This window comes from Diorhabda sublineata, chromosome 6 (assembly GCF_026230105.1).
Source record: "Diorhabda sublineata isolate icDioSubl1.1 chromosome 6, icDioSubl1.1, whole genome shotgun sequence".
NCBI classification, from domain to species: Eukaryota; Metazoa; Arthropoda; class Insecta; order Coleoptera; family Chrysomelidae; genus Diorhabda; species Diorhabda sublineata.
In genome coordinates this window covers 30,016,825-30,041,934 of record NC_079479.1, presented here as the reverse complement: position 1 = coordinate 30,041,934, position 25,110 = coordinate 30,016,825, and the positions used below count along the sequence as shown (strand labels likewise).

At 32.6% G+C, this 25,110-nt stretch overlaps 1 protein-coding gene across 1 annotated transcript in view; it reads left to right on the top strand.

Moving 5' to 3' along the window:
• The window catches only part of LOC130445382 (uncharacterized), a 206,677-nt gene that overhangs the window by 43,759 nt on the left and 137,808 nt on the right, over positions 1–25,110 (top strand). The window contains exon 2 of the mRNA XM_056780973.1: positions 15,785–16,028. Within this exon, the coding sequence (XP_056636951.1) occupies positions 15,950–16,028 (79 nt within the window). The 5' untranslated portion in view covers positions 15,785–15,949. The remainder of the gene's footprint in view (positions 1–15,784; positions 16,029–25,110) is intronic.

Here is a 25,110-nt window from a genome sequence, read left to right as displayed (position 1 = left end):
TGCAGCAAAAGTTTCACGAAATAAAGAATCCTCGGTTCACGTAGAGACGAGAAGACAATAGCAAGCATAGAGACAAAGTGGTTTGAGAGCAGCTGAAACTCCTCTTCAGATACGAGTTCATTCAGAAAGATAAGCTACGCTGCAGGCAGCTATTTTCACTATTGCGATGCATTAGAATGTACTGTTCCAGTGGTAACGTTTCACTTCCATTACTTGGCGAACCAGAAGAGACTTCAAAAACTTTATTGTTAAGTTTTACATCAGTCAAAGTAATTTTTAAGTGAAATGAGAAATTATAACTCTAGCTTACAATCATTTTGATTCATTTCTATTGTAATGATCTCTGAGTTGTGGATTCCTTTTGTCTTAACCTGAGGTGCTTCAGTACTATATTATGTTGTAAGGTTTTAGACACAGAAGAAGTTTTTATTTCATTCAAACCTATTCTTATCATACAAGTAGTTATTGCTTTCTGCTACTGCTTTGGGTAGCCTTTCAATATCATCTTCTACCTTTTCCTTTCAATATCAGAATCACTGTCATGAATGTCATGTCAATAAACTCATTATCAGAGATCTTCTTCGTACTATTTCAACAGACTTCCTCCGAAATTACCATCACTACATCTAATTCTTCTTAAAAGAATCAAACCTTCATCACTCATTCTATATTATTAAAAAATGACGAAACAATCAGTAAAATAAATATAGAGCTCTGGTAGCATTTGGGAATTTCAAACGACAATAAGAAGTCTTGAAGGCTCTGAATAACTTTGATCCTAAGATGTTATACTTCATACTGATAGCCTAACAGATGTAAATACGCATAGAGATGAAGATGAGGAAGTTTGATGAAAACTAGCAAAACTGTTGACTGAATTTACCGGTTTCCTACTTAGAGTTGATACGTAATCTCAATCTATCAAAAGAACGATCAGAGCTGAAAGTCTCAAGATTGAATGCAAAAAAATATTAGCACCAATATATAGAACGCTAAGCAGTTTTAATGTATGAATTAGTAGACCAATTAACAGATAAATATCAAAACATTAATTCCAAAATGAGATTTTTGTCTTCAATTGTCGAAATAGATGGAAAAAATAGAAAAATCCTCGTAACGGAGTCTGTTTTATAAAAAAAAATTTTAGAAACTGCTTATAAAAGGAAAAGAAGAAGTATGAGCAGAATTTATAATTCTTTGTAACAAACCTTGAACGTTGAATTGTGACATTAAAAGACAGAAAAATTGCGGCTGAAACCGATTGATTTTCAATATTTATATTTTAGTTGGATCTATGTATTCACGTCGTTAGTCGAGTTGTTAATCTTTGATAATATTCTTATCGTTTGATCAAAACGTCCAAAATAATTTCCATGAATTGAGAACATACATTAAGTTAATTAAATATAGGTAAGTCTATGAAGTGAAGAACTTAAGTAATAAATCATTTTATAGAGCATAACTGAATTACGAGGAAATATCCTGCATTCTTCTCTTGAATGCACTTCATTTCAAATTTTGGCACTGGCTCTCGGTTTTAAAATTCGAATATAAAGTAGTAGTCATACTGATAAGGTCGATGCATTTCCGATTCAGTAGCTTAATAGATGAAATCTAATTTGTACATAAATTAGATCTTCGCCAACAGAGACGTATTAACCTAATTCTATCCGGGAAATTGCTGTCTGAATGAAAAATTACTTAAAAGGAATTCTAACAGAATGATCTATTGAATTCAGAAGAAGGGTGGTTGATTGTTTTTATATTGCGGTATAACTATAGTGAACACATGGAGTTTGAATTATTCTGCAAGCAGGAAAATAACTGTGTACCACATATAAAAACATGTGTTCATAAAGAAACGTAACTTACTACTTTTTCTGTTAAATTTACGAAAATGAGTTGGATAAAACTAAAACCTAATATCCATATCTTTCTGTATAAGATATAAACAATGTATATAGTATCAGTTTATGCCGATTTTCTTTTGTTTAAAATGTTTTTTCGAGTTCGGCAGATAAAATGAATAATGAAATGAATAAAAGGTAATAAATCGGAAGACGTGACTGGTTATTGTATTGCGATCTATCCCAGATCTATTTTTGTGTGTAAACTTAAACCAAATATCATTAAAATAACAACCTATATATTTTCTTATGGTGAGAACTATTTAATTTTTTAACAATTTGAATACTTATCTAAATCTTATGTTTCCGCTTCCATCAATTATTAGTATCACTCTAGTATTTACAAATTTTTCATTCAACATGAAAGTGGATTAATCGGAAAGACTATCTTAGACGGATCCTACATTACAGAATATTCTAATGCAATTTTCCAAATGGATGTTCAAGATTTTCGATATCGGGATGATAAAACAGAAGTACACTCTTCTAGAACAGGTTGCGTCACCGTGTTTTGCTGTTTTTTTGAATACAATCCTGGTCGCACTTCATTACAGGATAAATTTTGTGAAGGTCGACCGAAATCGGCTATGGTGCCAGAAAACATTGATGCATAAACTGGTATTGCAAGATCGTCATGTGATATACCGCGAGATTAAAAAGAGAGGAATGTAAAAAAACAGACTATCAATAAAATACGAAAGCGATCTTGGAACTGACTAAACAAAATAATTGCCATTAAAGGAGAAATTAAAGGAATTACAAGGATATACTGAATTAGGAGTCAACTAGTCAAAAAATAATCCCCTGCACAAACTATTTGGAGAAAGACAGTTAATGTGATTAGCCATGAAAATAGAATTACGAAAAAATCCATAAAGCCAGGATGGACGGAGAGTACAGGATAGAGCGACCACGACAGAAATAGGAGAAGAATGTTGTAGAAAAAGAAGAAAAATTGAAACTCCAATAGAGGAAAGCTATTATTAGTTCAGAAAGAAATACGTAGAAAGAATGACACGAAAAGACATACGACCCTTATTGGTAACTTAATACAATAGGAGGGTGTTTCTTAAGTTTTGAGATAGACAAATAAAAGCAAATACTTATAATTGAATACAGCTTTATTGTTTTCCACAATATTCTTCATGAAGATTAATACTTTTATATGCATTTCAACCAATTGTCGAAGCTTTTTCCTATTACGAATGACGTACGTCCAAAACATATTATTTGAACGCATCAACCGTTTCTTCAGGTGGAAAAAAACGTTTACATCGTAATTTATTTTTAATCTGCGGGAATAAGAAGAAATCATTTGGTGCTGAACAAGGAGTGTACGGTGGATGACCCATCAATTAAATGTTTTGACTGTTTTTATTTGAGATGATTTATTTTCAGCGATTGGTTTCCCTGATTCTTTCGAAGACTTCTGGGAAACAAATTCTGTTGTAGCATTCAGAATTTTATTCAGCAGCTGTCAAATTATACGGTAACCAAAGCGAATAGCCAAATGTTCATGCAATATTGAATGTATGCGAGTGAAATTAATGCCCAATTATGCCTCTATTTCACGGTATGTCACGTGAGGAACTTGCAATATACCCCTTATGTACAACATCTGATTTTGGACGACATTCAGGAATATCATCTTGTAGCATTCCGATTCAATAGCTCGAGATAGTTTATTACCAAAAGTCGAAGCGAGTTGATCAGCATACTGCTGTTGGTTCAGTCCACGTCGAAAGTAATAGAAAATCATACGAAAATGTTTCAAGTGTGTCTAAACAATTCAAGTAGCAATCCTCGTATCATTAATAATACAAATCTATATCTGTGATGAGTGAAAGTGAAAATAGAATGATGTAATTGGCTCAATGATAATTCAAAACTCTGGAAATAATAGAAATAATTTGTTTCCAAAGCAGAGTCAAAAACTGCGATGATGAATGCTGTCTTATTCAGAAATCCTTCCTGTCATCCAATTTTCAAAAATTCAAGTCGTCCTATTATTCTTTCTTGACATGCTTTCTTGAGTGGTTGTGGACAGATACGTATTCCTATTCATAATAAAAATTTAGTACACTGGAAATAATTATAAAATATGTGAATCATTTTGAATTCATAGAACATTGAATGATTGTTTCTGTACGGTAAACCATGAGATATTAAAGTTTTGTGAAACCTACATCTAGTGATAGTTAATGAGTATATGGTGGAATTAATCAAGTCATCTCGTTAGAGCTAATGTTTGTTGAACAAATTCCGCAATCAAGCTTCACAAATAAGCTACGTGGTCTGACAATTGACTAATGAGATTGATTCTGTAGAAACTGTCACAAAACGATTTGGTGACAACATGATCCGATTTAAAGTAAATCCCTCCAGCACTAATACAGCAACTACAGATATTTCTCCAAGTTTTTTCCAATTCTGGGAATTTTTGACTGAACAGTATCCTCATCACAGTTGTTTTGATGTTGTTAATCGAATAAAAATACCCGTTTCTAGATCGTATTTCATTTTGGAGACGAGAACAGGGCTGCAGGGCGATAAATCCGATAAATAAGATGATTGTGATAACAATGGAATCTTTTGGATGCTCAACGTGCTGTTATGGAATACTTGATTCACGGTCTGTTCTGATGGAACGAACTCTTTGTGTATCATCCCGCAGCTGACAAATAATACGATCAGCATCGTTTTCACTTTTGACTTGCTTATGCGAGTGATAGCCACGTTTCCCTTCTGGGTTTGCTACTATCAACGTAGGATCATTTTCTACCAGTTCCAAGCGAGTATTTTGCGTTTTGACTCTCTGAAAGAATTCGTTGAATCTTGGGTTGAAATATACCTGACGTTTTCGTAGTTGATGTTCAGTAGTTTAGTGTCAGTGCCCACCTCGGTCAGTCTCCCTAATTATGCTTCGTCTTCCACGCTTTCACGGCTCACATTGATCATTTTATACCAACAAAACCCTCACTCACGGCTCATAGAATCTTCACCAAACAATTTTAATACTTTACCGTATATTTCAGTCGCTTAGGACGCTCCAAAGTGGCGCTGCTGGTAGAGGAATATGCTTTTATATGGACTCTTTCACATGGAGCGTCAAGCAGTATTTTCGCACTGCTAGAGGCAGACAAGAACGTTTCTAGCATCGAAACTCCTTTACAAGGCGCGAATCAGCAGTACCACTTAGCAAAGTATACCGTTTCTAGTAAGCGTCGCCGAATTCAGTGTGAGTTTGTAAGTGAATAGTAGTTGTGTCCGCTACACGGAGGAGCCACTCAGAAATGCCGCAAAGGAACGAGCTATGCTTCTTGGTAGAGCCGCTGTGAAGCGCTGTAGAATGCCTCATGAGAAGGGACTTTTATTCGCCCTACATTGGATAGCGACGCTGGAAACTTCCCTTCTCTCTTTTTGTGACGAACACTACTAAGGTACGAGTACACAACATACACCGAAGAGAGAATAATTCATTGTGTGGAATTGGAAAAAATAGGCAGGGTTACCACAAGCGTTGAATAAAGAATCAGTTTCGTCACCTAATGGTCAGACGTTGTACAAAATTAGCAAGATTATATATAAATGGATGAACTGAAAAATGGGGAAATTACCGAAAATTCCGTTATAACAGGAGTTCGACATAAGCACTATCACGTTTTAATTAGAATGCGTAAATTTGCTAATGGATTCCATTAGATACGCGTGATTGGCAAATTGACTTTCAAAATAATTTTAATTATCCGACATGCTATTGGCAATATGTTAAAACATCTAATAAGAGTTTGTTTCAAAATTTGAGAGCTATTTAGACCGACAGTAGGTACGCTTACCTAATTGAATTCACGTGTCTAAAAATCGAGTAGTAGGTTCAGTTTCTTTTTTATTTACGTATTAAATTCATTTTAATATAAAAAGCAGTACAGTACAGAAGAAAATGAAAGAAAACTTATCAAAAATGTGCCATAAAATTTACCATAAAATCAAATCTACTGAAAATATAACAAATTCTGTTTAAAGAAGTCATGCCTCCTAGAAGCTCTTGAGTCTTTTCCAGCGAAGACGGAGAGAGTGCTAACTATCCACACTCTCTATTCACTCAGTTGCTCGATACGTCTACTATAAAATGGACGTTATTCAATTGAGATTTATACGAATACGTATTTATATTCTCAGATGCCGTCTAAAAGTTGTCTTAACGAATTCTTTACCAAGAAGAATAGAAATACATTGGTAATCTTGATTCAAATAATGAATATAAAATTGAAATAATATATATATAACTTCATTTATTTACGCATAAATGAGCCCTATTAAAATTGAAGAATGCCCGACATGCGACGTTGTGAAACTGGATAAATGCCTTAATAGAAAGCGGCGAGGAAGTAGGGATCAGAAGCAGGCAGTTAATGCGAAGTTAACTTAGGAGCTAAAGCAAACGATTTTGCATATTATCCACTTAGAGAGAATAAACTCAGTGGTGCAGTGTGCACAAATATACAGACACACTGGCAAAAACACACAGACATATATACAACGCAGAATGAGATGGGATTTAATAGAATTTGCTGTGTCGTATTGGGAAGTTTCGGGAACGGCATAAAGGGAAATTGGAGGTCTTGGTAGAAGTTTGCATAGAAACGCGGGTAGAGGTTCGGTGTGGTTTGTTAGCGGTTTACATTTACAATGCGACACAAATACATGGAGATGTTTGTCACTTTGAAACAGTCACTGATTAGTACGACAGAGGGAATAGGTTGGAAATACGGAAAATATGTTTTTAATAATAAAAGTAACAATATAGGTATATGAGTAAGTACCTTTCTTACAAAAAGAACATAAATATCCGTTTTATATGGAATGTAATTAGTTCGTAGAAGATCAGGGATGAAGTAGTCGGTTCATAACGATTTTTGGGGAAATATTTTCCTGTACTTCAATTTCATTGTTATTTTTGTCAAAGAATTGAATATAAGTGTATTGATTGTTTTTTTATATCTGTTTGAAATATCTTTCAATAATAACGACAGGATGGAATAACGATTTTTATGATAAGAAGTTGTGTTAATCCTGAAAAAACTGTTTTTTTTTACAAATTAGAAATGATTGGAAGACTCAATGGTTTTCTATGAATAAATCTAGAATGCTTAGGCTTGAATGATAATTTTATAGTGTATGCTAGACGGAAAAAGCCTCGAAATATGTCATTATTTATATAACTAGCCTCATACGTCTATTTGTAAACAATTTTATTGTAACTATGCTTTTTTCTATAAGAAGAGCTGGGTCCATTTTGGTACTGCGTCCTTTTTCAAAACATCCGCTCTCATATTTGTGTTCTTCCTATTTTTGTAGGTTGATGGTTTTCAGAATATTAAAAATTTCCATTTCAACTCTACCATGTGTCTAAAGACATCCCTTGATTTATTGTATTACAGGTTTAGTTTCTTTTATTGTCAGTTTGATATTAAACATTTCTCTTATCATAAATTTGTTTCTTCATACCTTCATATATTTGAATTGAAAATCTTGTGTTCGCTTTTCCATAAATATTTTTTATCAAATCGCTGTACCTATAGTCATATCTTCATTGTGCGACAAGTTTCCCACTGCCCAGTGCTCTATGCTGTTGGAAGCTTTTTCGAGCTTAATTTTTTTGGTTAATAGATGATGTACTTGAATTTGAATCTTTTCTAAATTATGCATGCTCTTTGAAATGTCTACATATCCTAATTCAGGAGACTATTTGCGTTTAAAAATGTCGAAATTGTACAAAACGTGTTGGGAAGAACTAGATGCTTTTTGTTTTACCAGTTACTACTAATTTTCCTAACGTCTATTTGAAAAAAAAAAATAAATAAAAAAGTCTTGTTTACCCCCAATAGATTTTTCTCTATTCCTGGAATAATTGACCATTCAATATTTGGGAGTGTACAAATTTCAATGAACACCATTATACTTAAATTAATTAATTCATCAAATAAGAAATACTATAATAATAAGAATTGACGATTTAATGAAAATCTCGGAGAAAACTCTAATTGGAATTTCCTTCTCATTGAATCTAGAGTTACGTTTCACCCAGTTCAAGCATGATAACAACTATATTATTGCTCACGTTCATTTTAAAGCCTCTTGTTTCGTATGTAATATCATAATTAATAATTATGAGACCTTATTAAACTAATAATTCAATTTCAGAAAACGTTTTTCCTTCAATTTATCAACTTCACGTTCTGATTTCAACAAAAAACTTCTAATGAGCTACATGGGATGTCACAACCACATTTTGCTCAATGACCTTTTGCCATCTTTCTTTCAGCTTCATGATTCCACGCTCATAAAATTTCTGTTCCTTATCAGTAAAAAACTGAACCAGGTGCGATTGAAGGTCATTTATCGAAGAACAGTACCAAATTTTTCAAATTTATTTTGCAAATTAGTCATTAGTTGGAGACAGTTTTCAATGTCATTTGTCGAACTATGAATAGATTCCATACTTCATACACTCTAATTATCCTCTGCATTAAATCCCACATATGTTCGATGAGATTCGAATTTGGTTATCAGGGTGGCCACTCCAGATTATAAATCAAAGGTTTTTGTAGATCGGCATGTTATAACAATATCTTGTTAGATCATGATTCTACCAATTTTCAAAAGTGATGTAATTCACTTCTTCATGATAATCGTTTTTATTTCTTATTCAAAGCATCGATCAAACTTGTTGCGGGGTTTAGTATTCAATGGTAGATACTGAAGCTGCCTCTGCATCTTTTCGTGAGAGGTGGATTGCCAACTATTTTTCTACCTTTTAGGTGATCTCCCGGAAGGCCTTGAGCCGAGCGGGTTGTTTTCTAGGACTATTCTCGGAACTCTGTTCTCGTCCATCCGTCTTACATGGTTGTACCACCATCTTAAAATTTAATTAACAACCCTCGTATACAATAGGTCGTTTCGTCAGAAAAGTGCTTCAACGTATGCACGCCACTATTGATATAATTTTATTACCGTGTAAATTATTTAGGTTGTCAATTAACGACTTAAAGTTAGGCAAACAAGTTGAGCTAGCGGATTTTATATATAATAGAGTAAATGAGGTAGTCAAACAAGATGTCCTTAGAACTTTAAAGTTGATGCTGATTGCATGGAGCGCAAAGTTCGTTGTGATCTATTCGGAGTACGGAATTCTGTTGTAAACAAATTTAATTGAGTTGTTATTAGACAGTCGAAAATGCGCTTCGGTCCGTATAAAATAAATAGGGTAATCAGTAAGAATCTTGAGTACTAGTAACGAGTTATGAGTAGTTTACAAAGAAGAACTTTCTAATGAGGAAGCGATTATGGTGGAAGACAGTTTTTTGTGTTTAACTTGAAATATTTGCATATAGATATTGCAAATAAGAGTGTATAGCTAGAGCAAAATATGAATAGAATTAATATCGAATAACCATAATGTTTTCAGAGAAAAACATTCGGGATATACTACGAAAATTCAAACTACGCTAATTTTCAAATATGTAAAAAGAGAAGCGCTGAAACAGCGTCAGTAAATAACGCTGGCAGTGCATATTTAGTAACCATGAGTCATTATACAGAAAGAAATTTAACATGGTAGCGACCCTGTAAAGCATGTCTCCTGGTTCAGACAAAAGAATGAAGGGGAAATTCGGCACGTCATATATACACAAAGAAAAATTCAATACAAACTGCTTCAGGACCCCATAATACCCATTACTTCAATGGCAGTTCCACAAATTTTTGATTTTTAATATTTGGCTACCCAGACAATCTAACTTACAACTTTAAACCAAGATATCTCGACTCCTAGTGGTCTGATGATTTCTCCTTTATACACTTACTGATTAATAGTAACATTCACTTCGTTCAATTTCCAATCGAAGATCGATTACGTCATTCATGTAACAATGACCAATGAAGCTGCTTATATTATAATGAATGTATTCGTTGGCTTCGCATCGCGTCGGTGGAATACATGTTATTCTCAACGTTACATTATTGAAAATATTTCTTAAATATCAAATGTACGTTATTAGGACTTTTATATTTAGGTGGATCACCCAGTTGATGAATGCGAATCCTAATCTTAACTGAGATTTATATCACAGTTTCCGAACGTCACGAGTAATTTTCGGTAGAAATTTCAGTTTTAAAATAAGAACTCTTCGTTCTTATCTCAATTTATTGCGTTAATTTATATATATATATATATATATATATTTAGTTATATAATAGATTCTAGATGTTTAATTGTTGAATTGTTGTTATTGAACAGTTATCAACGATTCGCTCCCTCTAATGGATTTTGCACTAAAATTTAAGACTAATACACTAAAAATCATGCTGAACTGCTAAAAAGTATGAGATTCGCAAACTTCGGTAACCTAACAATAATGCTGCTCATGAGAGTTAATAGTAGATAGCCATTTAATGGTAATAAAGAATAAAAGTTCAAAAAACCATAGACAAATGAAGCAACCTGTCAGCAGACTAGCAGTTATTCTCAGTAGGTATTTACTTAGATTTATTATCTCTGGTGATATAATGTCATTTTGTCATTCAAAGTTCTTCAATCGTTTCTGTCTTTTATTATGCTTCGTATTCTACTTTTCTATCTTCCTGTATGTATTGATTATTTTCATCAGTTCGAATAAGCACACCTCGTTTTTTCTTCTTTTATTTGTTTCACTTCATATTCTTCTTGTTTTGTTCTGCTTGCAAAGTTTTACATGATTGCCAAATATATTTTTACGTCATATTACGATGAAAAAAAAAAGATGAGAAAATGTTGACTATATTCTAAACGCTAAAAATAATATTGTATATTGCTGCAGCTAGCTTTTGGCTTCTCAAATAGAAGAATTCAAACCAAAGAATCTCGGTGTAAATTCAATTGTTCAATCTTATGAAATGGCTAGGTACAGCATCTTGTTGAACCTAATATTTATCTTCAGAACAAAGGTACTCATATCATCTAATTTCGCCAATTCCAAATACAGTGATCCACTGAGAACTTCGTCAAAGAGAATTGATCTTGTAACTTGATTTCAAAAAATCCCATTCACATTCACTTTTTCTGTGCGTTAATTATTGCCTTTCCTCATCTAGCGAGGATTGTAATTTGCTCTATATTCGACAATCTTGTCGATTTATCTCATAGTAGATTTATTTTTAATATTCAGCTGCAATGTATCTCCGCTTCAATGCCCTAAGTTTCTCTGGTAATCCAATCTCATACAATTCTTCCCTCAAAATCTATAAGTATGTTCAATGAATAAATATTGTTAATGAAGTAAAATAAGATGACGGTAAACAGCAAACGCCTCATTATTTTTAGCGCTTGAGACAGTTAAATTTTTTAGAACGGATTGTGAAATCTGCTCTCCAGGATTGCTTCAGGAAGTGAAAACACCGCTAGGAATATGTAGTTGAATCAAATGGAAACTACTTCTAAGGAGCCTCGATGCTGATGTCATAGATAAAGATGTTTGGAGAAAAAAATTACTTCATACGATAAAATACACTTTTTACTATGAATTTTCATCTCTTCATGAATGTTTATGTTAAATTCAAAACTTTACTTTTTTTAGGGCGCCCCTGGCTGTATATAACGGTCAAATTTGCAGTTTTCCATTCGGTAGAGTCGTTGAATAGTTAGAAGTTAGTGAAGCTGGTGTTATGAGGGTGAATGTTCACGGAAAAGGTTCACATATTTTTATCGTGAAATATTCAATATGCATAACCGCTATTCAGATGTTATTTACGGGACAAAGTCAGAAAAAGTATTGAATAAAATTGACCATACGATCTGTGTGTTTTTATTTAAAAAAAAAATCATTGCATAGCGCATTACGATTATATATGGAATTTATTAAAAGAATGCAACTCAATTAGTATTATTTGTCCAATTATTCTTGAAGCAAGCTCTATTAAATATAATATCTCATGCTTACAAATAATTCGTTCGTCACAATATTTTTGACACCCACTCCCAAAATTGCCAATACTACTTTAGCGACTTCTCTTTTATGGATTCTTTAAATAAAATTACACTTTACTCGAAGTGTTTTGTATTATGAGATTTGTAGATTTAAGTGTAAAAAATTATTCACAATACCATTCGTAGTTAGTGGAAGAAGAACTTGATTTTAAACGATTGATGAGAATGCATTGAACTAAATAAAAGAATCGTAAGCAACTCTCGCGGTGGAATCGATAAGCTGGAGTCTTAAAAAAACTTGACAAAAGCGATAATCTCAGACGTCCACTCCTATCAATTATGCCCACTGATTTGTATCAACTCGTCAAATCACATGAATATTTATGTACAAAATATGTCGGTACTGATCGGTACTGAACAGGTGGTTTAACATTCCAATCTCAATATGAATATTTCAGAACTTGTCAATTCAAGAGATTCCTATTGAAATCATAGTCATTTCAAATGTTTAGTGTCTGTTTGACATCGTATAAAAGGGTAATTGTGAAGTGACCGTATTTGAAGGATTATAAAGAGCTTCTTAATAATGACAACGCACCTTCTCACATTGCCCATCGTATTCACCAGATCTGATCCCCAGTGAATTTTCCCTGTTTCATGACCTCAAAGCTTCACTTGTAGGAGAAATATCAGACGAGGACGATTGAAAACGAAAATTATTGGTTGGTCTGAAACGATTTAGTTAAATGAAATTTAGCTTTTCCGAAAAAGTCTGTATTAAGTTTCTGCATAGGCAAAGTAGCTTTAGCTGGATCCTGTCAGTCGAAAACTTAAATAAACAGCAACATAATTAACTGTGTGGCGGTTGATTATGAAAACTAACGAATGACGGCGATTTCAAAAAGTGATCGTTTCTGAATAATTTACCTCCTTCCATTTAAAACTTTTGGAAATTCTGTTACGTGCTATCCTGGTGATTCTGGCAAGGATAGTTGTACGAATTCATGATTTTGTTGGATCGTCAGCGATCCTTAATAAGAGTGTGAACATTTAGTTAGATGAACAAAAGGTGAACAGAAACTTATTCTCAACTAGAATTTTTCGATTATAAAAGTATATCTTTTATTTCCAAATAGTTTTCTATATAAAAAGACTTAAAATCAAGATGATGGACACAACTTATGTAGTGATCAAATGAATTCAAAATATAAATATTTTTGAAAAAAAATTATTTTAAGGAATGGATTCGTTTTTTTGAATGAAAATTTATGAAAGGATGGGAGTTACGGAGAGAAGAAACTGTATAAACTCGAAATTGATTGATTCATTAATATCTTGTATGCTCGTATGTGAATAGTGTAGTATGTTTATTTTATTCCTATCTATATATTAATTATCCAACTGCTTTTGAGCAATTGATAGCGTCCTTAAATAAACAACAATTGCAATAATAAATAATTCGTTGTGACAAATCGAAAAAGAGAATTATTCACGAAACGAATATCGAGGTGGTTCTTAATATTTCTATAAGCAGTTTGGTTGAAAGGAAATTATTGTTATTGAAGAGAGCGATGTTAATTGACGTGTTAGTTTCCTCTATTTTAATAGGTAATTACAAGTGAATTTTTCATACCATTCTTATAGGCACAAATCAAAATGAGTGAATCAAGTTCCTTCTAAGAGCTTGTACCTTTCATTTATTATTATAGTCGTAGATAAAGTGTATAATTAAATGGATGAGTTATGATCTACATTAACCCACTCCGATGTAATATTAGAGGAGAGTATTCAATTCATACTGTAAAAATAATATTTTCCAAATAATAAGTTTTCAGTTTGTATTTTGGCAAGGTGCTGTGAATTGAATTTAGACGATAAATGTGAATACATTCAAATGAAATTTCAGATTACCTATCAGATCATATATTCTAGATTTTTAAAGCAAAGTAGAGAACAGGGTCATAGTTGAACGGATCTGCAGCACATCCATTTGCAGAATTCTCTCTTTGTGCAAACCAGCCATTAGCGTGACATTTCAGATTTGAGTCATTGTTACATCCAAAGGGATAAATTGGGAAATATGCTGCGTACATACATATGGAACTGTGAATACCTGGATAACGGGATATTAATCATGGCAAATGGATTGCGAGAGACAGACTGATTAAAGGTAGTGTGTACGTCTGTTTGTGTGAGTGTGGGTGTTCGAAGTATAAATGATACATTTTTATTTGCGATGATTTGAATTAGGTAACGCGGAGTGTGTTCCAAAAAGGGTGTATGGTTTGTATTTGTTGTTTGAGAAATACGAGAATGTTGATGAAAAAATGTGTGAAAGTAAATAAGCAGCACAGCACAGAAATACAGAAAATAGCTTTGTATTTAACAGATAAAAACTCAAAGTAATGCATATAATTCCTCTCTGATGAATCTTATAAGTAAACAATCCTAGAGTGGTATAATCAATTTTAGTTGTAAAAAAAGGTACAAATGATGCACTTATTTCTAAAGCTACCAATTGTATAATGGTTCAGATAAATGTAAAGCTGTCACATCTCGACACTCTGTTAATCTTTCCGTGAGCCGACCTAGTATACTAAAGCTAACATACACCACTGGAAGCCATACTGTTCAAAAGTACTCAGCACTTGGCTTTTGGTACCGGACGTAAAGACACTAATTCCTCTATAACTACATGTTTCTCATCAATAACTAACTGGGCTATATCGCAGGAAGCTCCACAGATATCCAAAACACTTGACAATTCTTAAAATACAGTTAATCTATCAGTTTTTTTATACTTAACCAGATTCGGTCTTCGTTTCTGGATACAAAAGTCCTGCAACATCTACTACAACTCTTTAACAAATTATCATTCAGAAAATGAATTGTTTGCTTTAGCTATTTTCTAGCTAATTCTCAAAATAACTTCAACAGGACTGTCTAGAATTTTCATATTTAGAAATACTGAGAAAATTGAGAAAACTGCTTGCTGGAGTAATGCTCCTTTATATTATATCCTTTGGAATTTTTTCACTCTACAATAAACACATAGGTTTACCACTGTGCAAGATGCAAGTACTCATCAGTATACTTGTCTTAAAATTGACTAATTCTTAGTTCACTCTATGCTCTTCCGTTTCGTGTTATCTATAGGATGCCAATATGCGATGCAAATTGTGAATATGGTGTAGTGATTGTACTAATTCGCCGTTTATTTGGTTGAAAAAAGATTCTATTGAGTTCAAAACTTGATTTATATAAAAATAAAATCGATGGCGTGCTCGTTAAAGACATATGGAGCGGAGAATAAACTTGAATGAGTGCGTACCGAAGTTTCGAGGGAAGCCGTGGAGCCTTCATTTTGATCTTTGCATGAGTTACAGCTTTGCTAAATGTCCATCATGAAAATGATCAGACGTCTTAACCTTGTAGATGATAAGTGGAATTCAAATTGTTCGTCGCCAAATACATTGTACTGTTACTGTTACTGTTAGGCAAATAATTTAAATTGCCAAAGAAGGCGAATCACTAAGTACGGTAACAAAATTAGATGTTAAGAAGGCTGAGCGGTTTGAAAAATAAAAAATTGATAATCAACTGGAATACTCTCGCTCGTACTCGATTAGAAATCTGTCAATATTGCACATATACTCCAAGCATATCAGGTAACTGTATTTCTTGTAAGCAACTGACATTTTCTGTGGTGTTCCATTGAGTATGTTGAATAATACTATCTGATTATTTGATTTTTTTAACCGAACGGTTTGAAGCTTCTAGAGGGACACGGTTTACCTATATATGACGTGTATATAAATTATTAAGTAGTATAAGTGGTGCTTGCTTTATCCAATAATGTATTTGAGTAAATATTTATGGAAGAATATTTGATAACATAATTTTTTCTTTGCAGAAAATCTTCAGGAAAATTGTAACACCTCCGTAAAGAAAATTTGTGAATAAATAACTTTCGTTCGGAGACTGGTGGATTCTTCACTAGGGGTTTAGTGATTCAGTAAACGTGTATGATGCAGTGACTTAAAAACTCGAAAAGTTTCTGTAGCTCAAATTTCCTGAAATGCAAGCAAAAATTACTGCATCTTTGTTCAAGAATATCATGGCTTCACAAGTCTTGTTGATAATTGCTGTGTTTATGGGTAAGTGAGAGTAATTAATGGTTTATTATACCACTAGGTGTATAACACGCTTATTATGTGTTGAGCTTGGACAATTCTCCACAGCTCCAAAAAGTATGAACAACAATCTTAATATGTCAATATTGTTATCAACTCATCTATTGACGTAGATCATGAAGCTGGCCCTGTTCTATTAGGTCCATTTTTTTAATAACTTATTTATAGTATGTTATAATCGTTTTCATAGGACCAATTACTAGAAAAGGTTTTTTGTTTGTTTATATTCTAGAACCGAATTATCGAGAAAGCTGTTTTGTATAAATAGTAGTTATCAGTAAATAATCTGATATCATCTTCAACACATCGAGATAAGCAAGTGAACGATGTGTTCAAATCAATTCATATGTGAAGAATTAGATAAGTGTTTAGTCATAAGTTTCAGAGTATAATATAGTGAATAGTAAATTGTTTAGTGTACTTAGAATAAAAGTATAAACAAATTAAGTGAGTAAACAAACTTAACAATATGACCTATCTTCTATTCACTACGAATAAAGTATGTTCAGTGTCGGAATTAATACATTTTTAGAGGTATCAAATACTCAAACACCCATCAACTTTATCTATATTTATAAAAAGTGGCAGTACCTATATCTATAAAGAGTATTGAGCTACTTGGCATTATATATTTTAGAATACAATGAAAACAAAAATTTTTTTGAAAAAAATATTTTATCCCTGTTCAAAGTAATCACTTTTGTGCAATTTACACAACTCAAAAGCTTAAAGTAAGTTATCTTTTAGAATGCTCTTAAAAAATTGATCAATTTTTCCATCTCTCTCATCGCCCGTCGTTAAAAGTAATCTTATAGATGTTTCTTCAGTTTAAAGAACAGCCAGAGCTCACATATACCCAAATCAGGTGAATATGGTGGACGTTAACGTTTCATTAACACGTTAACCCGCGGACTCAAGAATTTCAGGTGACCTTTATGTGGTTTAAAAGTTTGCTTTATTTGATTTTCAGACTCGATTGCTTCGACAAATCTTGAACATCAACAGAAAACTACTCACATAACTTAACGCAAATTTAGTTTTTCGACTTTGCTGACGAATCTATATACGACTTTCCTAGTCAGTAGGAATAGCATTAGATTTCTACAATAACATGTGCATTTGGCATCCAAGGAGTAACAATTTTCTTCATATCAAAGTCATCATGTGAAATTGAAAGTACTATTGCGGATTCCACATAAAGATTTGCCTCAAATACTTGTTCAAATTTGAGATAATTACGATTTCGGACCGACGATCAATATTTTGTTCATTATTAGATATCTCCATTTATTCATTACTTAGTTGTGGTTAATAGTTAGTGTAGTGTAGTGAAATTGAGTTCTGGTTAGTCAATCAGGGGCTTTTCATAATTATTACATATATTTGCTGGTACGTCTCGAGATACGCAGCGTTGCCAAACCGTCGAGTATTAGTATCAGTGATTCTGATAATATTACTTATTCAAATATTATTATTATACTGTTTTTATAACCATATTAATCTTACATTTTCTGGTTCGGAGAGATATGGTGGTCCTTTTCAATACTTATAAACTGTAATTAGAAAGATTGTATGAGTTTTCATTAATCAATACAGTCTACTTACAACAACTCGAATCGTACATGGCTCTTCTTTGATCATACGTCTCAATCTTCCAATGCTTTTGAAAAAATATCTAGCAACTCGTACCTCATCAACAGACGATAAAGGTTTTCATTAAATTCACTATGTCACCTAGACGTAGCTGCTCGCGAAGAACTTTTGTAACAAAATACGCATTTGAGACTTTGTTGTTCAGTTTTATCGATTTTAACGATGTTAACTTCGTAGAAAAGCATTTACGATTGAAGTGAAAGTTGCAATGATGTGCAGATAATCCAACTTATCCCTCGTAAATGAATTTAATTCGACAATCATTTTCAAAAGCTCCATTAAGAAAAAACTTCATTAAGAAAAAACTCAATTCCAATGTTTTGAAACCAAAGAGGCTTCGAAAATCGCGAATCTTTTTGTTACACGTTTTGTTATTTTTGAGTCCATATGATCCACGAACAGTATAAGTCCTTTTGGTATTTGGTTGCGATGTCTGTTGGTAGGATATTGAACTGAATCAAATGTGTGAGAAAATAATATCATTAATTCGTATTTTCAAGTGATAAATGAGATGTACCACCCATTAAATTCAACCGATTTATAATTTATGTCAATATAACCCATAAAAACGAAAACGATGCTTTTCCCTTTTTCCTACTTGTATCAAAGGCAGCAAATGTTTTGTACGTGTTCGTGTTAGATTATACTCAAGTTATGTATAGAGCAACAAATTTTGTATACGATCAGAACATACTGATGGAACACAACTATTATTCACAAACATTGCCCCGGCACCTCCGGCAATTTTTGAGAATTATTACCGATACCGATCACTTCTTACTTTTACGTGTATGATGTATTTCGTCAGGATAAGAAGATGGATACCGATAAATATGACAAATCTTAATGTTGATTGAAGAAAAACAATGAAAAGAAGTTTTATATTACAGGATACAAAAGTTATAGATCCTAATTGCTGTTCATCGTTTTTCATGAATTTAAAAATGCGGGTATATATTTCAACATATCTGACAAAATCAATATCGCCTCGGGTTCTGTTTTAAACGGTTCTTTCTGTTTTGCATCACGTTTTATACTAGATATTAAGGTACGAAATATGACTTCAATTTTAAATTCTTCAGAACTGTATCGATTTTTAGGTTATGTAATATTAACTGCGCCGAAATATTTGATTCCTCAACTATTTTTCCAATTTTCACGTTAGGAAATTACTTGTAGATTTCTTTTACTTCTGGAAGACGTGGATTTCTTGCCAAATCATTTAATTCGCATTACGAAACCAATCGTTGAACGTGACGTAATTCTCGTCAAATTGTAAAGTTTTCTCTGTAGTCTCCAGAGAGAACATTAACGATTATCGGGTAACACGGCATAACTTTTATTGATAGGAATTTTAATATATTGGCAAATCGGAGATCAATAACGTTCAATTTTAAGGCTCAGATAATATTAATTACAACAGAAAAAGAAATAATCGCTGATGGGATTTCGTGAATTTATTTCACTACTATTTATAAAGATTCGAAGGAGTTTCTGATGTGAGTCAACACTGGCAGTTTTTCTGCACACGATGATTCCCATGGAGTGGAAACGTGGTATCCAAGTGATAAAAAGATGAATATGTATTTTGATTTCTTGAAATAATAAATAATGAAAAACCCAGAGTTTTCCATCACAAAATAATAATTTTGAGTGAGTAAACATAGGTCAGAAAATCTGGTTAGCGGAGAGGATAAATAAAACTAACAATAATAACCGGATTAACTTTGATTCAATGTTTGTGGCGTTGTCCGATTGTGTGAAAAATTGGATAAAAGCGAATTCTCTGAACCGTTGAGGTGGCATACGTTTTTTACGCTAGTAAATATAGAAATGATTAGGATGCGACTGGAAAAAGTGATTGATGATTCTAGGAAATAAAACAAGAAAATGCAGAACTTAAACAAAAAGTAGAAATGTAAGATATTAAAATTGCATTTCTAGAGTGAGAAATAACAAGAAAAACCTATTATTGAAAGAATACAAGAGAGAACAATACCAGGAAACTATAGAGAAATGTCCAAATTTCCAGACAATATGCGATGTACTGCATTTTTTGACATGCCTACTACGTCTTATAGCTCGCACAGTTTCATTTGATGATCATCCAGATTTTCTTCAACATTTCTGGAGTCAGTCGTTTAGTCGCAAACTGCGATGCTGGTCTTCGCAGGTCGTACGACCTCGCTGCTACCTAATGTTTGACTGTTGATAACTGAGGAGCCGACTCACACAGAGTAGAATCTAGTTTCATATAACGATGACCAGTTCACTATTGATGGTTGCCAAAGTAATACTAAGCAACGTATACTGTATAGATGGTATACTTTCTAATACAGTGGTATTTTCCAAGCAGCTACCGCTATCTCTAGGTCAAGCAAGGTACTTTTGGGACCATCTCCATGATTCGACAAAAATTACGCGAAAGAAATAGTCAACGACAGAAAGCACTGTATTCTACATAAAATATATATCAAAAAGGAAAGAAATATGAAAAGACACCAACAAAAATATGTATAAACGTTTTGACCATTTACATGTTAGTGAAAGATGGGTACTTACAAACTCATTCAAAGCAAATACAGAGTCAAAGGTGTCACCGGAAAGGATGGAATAAGAAAGGAAAAAATAACAAACGACTTCAATATAGAAGCTGTGATTAATACAATGGAAAGACAATAATCTGGAAGTTTTGTTAGATGGACAACAATAGACGGGCAAAAGGGTGTTGGTAAGCTAGAGAAGTGGGAAAAAGAAAACGAGGTTGCCCAATGAAATCTTGGGAAAACTCTATCCCCCAGACGATGAAAAAAAGATAGAAATTTGTGCATGCGTGTATTGAATGTAATTTTACAGCTGATTAGCACACAACTAATTGGATCGATTTGCAATAATAAACTTCAACGTTTTCTTTTTATCAATGTCACATTCACATAGATTTCAACGTATTGAATTGTTCAGTTCGAATGTGTTAATTGTGAAATTCTATAACTAACACACCACGTTGATGTTTACTTGTTACATTTCTTCTGGAAAAATAAAATATTTTCAGCCTCGTTAATTGAATAAACGAAAAAACTTTTCGTGTCGTTGATTAGGTTTGCAACAGAAATTCATGAAACTCCGTTTCCTCTAACGACGGGGAAATTATGAGGGATGTTCACAGTACGTAGGGATCTTTTATCCCTGCGGTATAAATATTCAATACACGAAGGAATTAAAGCACTTTTGTTGTTTTATTTTCACTTATACCAAGAGCCTTTTGAAGCTACGTTACGTATATTGTGTTGTGGCATGAATGGGGTTATTTTCAATTAACTGTGGAGATATCATATTCAAACAATAATTTCCATAATTATATTACGTTTCGACCATCCTTTTATATCATACTTATAAGAAGAAACTAATATTTCGAGATGTATTTTTGTTTGAATCGATGTTATTTATTTGAGCTTCTATATTCCCCTATTGATTAATATATTAATTATTCAACTGATTTTTAGTAATTGATATTATCTATGAACTAACATAAATTGCAATCACAGTTTTACATATAGATCTGGAAACGAGGGTAGCGGGGTGGGCTCTAAATTACCTCACTCTGTGGCCGCCAGATCGGCGATGAATTCGCGAGATAGTAACAAATTGTATTAACCTATTACTAATGATTACTATTATTTCTATAAGTAACGAAATGTTTAAAATGAAAGAAGTTAATACATAAAGTAATTATATAAAACTAGTTTCTTATGGAAATTTACATATATGCTTAAATTTTTGCTCCAGCATTTTGTATTTGTATGTTACTAATAAGAACAAATAATAAAAGTGATTAAAATATACATAGAGGAGATATCCAAGAGCTGGAATTCATCGATGAAGAGCTTGAGGAACAGACCAATTTATTATTGCGCACTGAGAACATTTTTCCATCCTAAGTCTTGAGATGAGGCTAAATTCCGTTCTTTGTTGGACAGTTCTTATATCAGTTCAACATATATAAACACACTAAGCTTATTCAAATTTCTTTTTCTTGAAAAACTTTGTTTATATAACATAAAAAAAATATTTTATAGAGCTGATAAAAGTGTTTCCAAAGCTCCACGGAATTCCAGAATCAGTGAAAATCATTTTCTTATATGGAATGAGGAAAAAATCATAGCTCGATTTTTCTGATTAACTGAAGTAGCAGGCCAATTTATTATTATAGTATAGAGAATTTGAGAGATGAATAAGTGTAAAAAAACATTTTACCTTTCAAGAGAATTTCATTCTTCTTTATCTTTGCAGGATTCATGCAATTACTAATAAGGAAAAAGTATAAATAACTTTCAATATCACTACAAGATCAATACTACAGGAAAAATCTTAAGACGCGTGTATTACATACTTTTGTTGTTATAGGTATTGATAAGTCCACTGTAACTCGAGAAAACTTCGTCTTAAAATGATTAAAATCTCCGAGACAAAACAGCAGCTGCAAAATATTCAAAAAGAAATATGATATGAGATGAACATGAGCCTGGAATCCCTATAGATGAAAATATAGCAGCAATTATCGAAGTTAACAACTATACGAGTATTGATTTAGTAGTACCAGATAAACCTCGATTTAATAGTTAGACATTATTTAATAACACAATATTTTCAAAGCTCATTGTAAATATTTCTGTGTTGTATTCCATGAATGAAGTTATAATTTGTTTGAATTATTAATAAATAAAAAATTCATTCTTGTGTCATGTATTTATTTCTTATTTTACCTCACCAAGATTAAAAAATCATTTATTCACTATAGGAATATTTTGATATAAACGGTGACATATTTCATTGTCTTAAAGTTTTTCCATAAGTTTTTGGTGTTTGGCATATTATTTGCGAGCTTATCATAAATTGAGTAGCATTGTTTCAATGGATTTTTTTGTCCATGCTAAAAATATACTCAACATAAATAATGAAGTCGATACAAAAAATTTTTCATCGAGTATTTTATGACCTAAGCTCCCGCATGGTATTATGGGTGCTTGCATTTCAGCAGTATTGCCCTGCAAAGATTTAGAAGACCATGGATCTATTTTTACAGCGAGAAAAATTTTTTCACGTTAGTTGGGAAATATAATATAGTTGAAATTTTGCAAATGATGTTATTTTTATAGTAATGGGGAAAGACACTGTTAAATTTTTTGATGTATGAGACTGTGGTAACACACAGGGTATTCTTTCTCCTACTCTTTGACATCTTCAACAGTAGACGATGAAGGGAATATAAATGCAATTGAAACGTCATGGTAGATGGCGATTAACAAGAACAAAGTTTTGATTGAAAAAGTTTTTCACTAGTTTCATAAATTATTTCCATGATAGCTGGAACTTTACCTAAACTTATCTAAAGAAATAGAAATGTTGTAGAAAATTAATGAATAGCATACAACAGATATAAATAAAAAAATAATAAATTGGCAACTATGGTTTTTCATACAAAATATGTAGCATTCCCGCGCAAGAGTACAAGCAAGAAGTGTGTGTAGTTGTACCACAAGTGTTGCTTTCAATTTTGTTTTTATGGCCAACATTCCAATACCAACTTTGGAAGCAAAACATTCGTCGAATGTCCAGATTATAACAAATGGATGTCGGGTATTCTAGTTTGATCCAATCAAGTTTAGTTATTGAAAAGACGATGTCAAAAAAGTTGTTGGTATCGAAAAAAGTCGTCGACAATTATTATGATCGAATATTCAAATGAATTGCCATTCTTATATTTTCTCTATTTGATTTGGTAGGAAGATGTTTAAAAGATGACATTTTTGTATCGTTTAGAACATAAATCTTGTTTAAGAATTTTCTCAAAATCTAATGAATACTACAATAATTCGAGGTTGTATGCTTTTCCTCGACATACTATGTATAAAGATAAACAACAATTAGAACAATTAATTCAGTCGTTAGAATTTTATGCTGCAATTAGTGGAATGCGTTACATCTTCTTTTTTACTAGAAACCCTGGAGTTAGAAAAAAATTGCAATTGGAAATCGCACGTCTGAAACAAAAAGAGCTCTCATCCATCTTCACTAATGTAGTACATGTTTAAAAACATGAAGGGATATCGATCTCGATACTCTTTTGTTAGTCCCAGAGGTGGAAACATGATACATGATCACATTGGCGTACGGATCCATTTGATGAAGATGGATTCTGCATTTTTTATTACATAACTAATAAATTATACCATTATATAGAAAGTGCTACAAAAGTAATGGATCAAATTGGTATGAACCAGGAATAAAAATAATATTGATCGTTCAGATAAAACTGTCTTCTTCAATCTTCATTCTTAAGGGATCATTACATTTTCATATTTCTATGCTATGTTATAATGAACATTATACCTATTCATAATTTCGAATTCGCTCTTGAACGTAAAGTACTCTTGATATTTTTTAGTTTAAACAGAAAATACGAAAAATCAGATATACCTGAAAGCGTACAAATAATTCTATAAGGATTTAATGTATTTTTTTTATGTGAAAAGTAAGTAGGTACAGAAGTAATAGTGGACATTGATCTTAAACTTCTGTAGGCTGTAGTGTTGGAAAAGACGTGTCTTGATAGCTGATTCGGTGTTCTTAACCTAAGTCTACCTGTCGAGTAGGTTGTGCAAATATTGCTATGGGTGGGATTATAATTAACAATTCGTAAGAGCACTTGCCGTGATAGTATTGGTAAAACAGAACCAGTTCGGCGACCTTTCTCTCCGTTCTAAGCTGTCCAAGTCCAAGGTCAACTCTGAATGCTGTATATTAATCAAAGGCTACTATTGCAAACTTACGTGACATATTCCATATAAGTTTGTATTTTTAACATATAGTATAGAGGCTACTTGTACAAGGACATTTCTTAGTTTTTCAAATACGTATTGTTTTGATTTCTCTCGTTGACGCACTTGGTTGATCTCTTCTTGTCATTATATTTTTTTCCATATTCTATTTTTCTACTCTAGCTTCTTTAAAATGAAATTCCATCACGCCTCGGACTTGCCAATTCAATCGGCCTGAACTGTTTGGATAGTTTCAATACTTATCCGTGTATTATAGAAGAAAGAGAATTTTTTCCACCATACAGTTTTTGAAAGTATAGAAATACGAATAATCTATTGTATGAAAGAAAAGGTAAAACCACTAAACCCTTAGAAAATATGAATCCCAGCAATGAAATGACAACGTTGCAACTTAGTCTACGAAGAGCGAGTTTTTAAGAAGCTGGGTGCATTTTTGCTTGTGATTCAAGTCAATGCAATTGATTTTGGTTCATTCATATCCAGGGTAATTAATCTTCTCATTATATTTCTCATCTTTCGATGACTTAGAGTCTTCTTCATTTGTTTTTTATTGA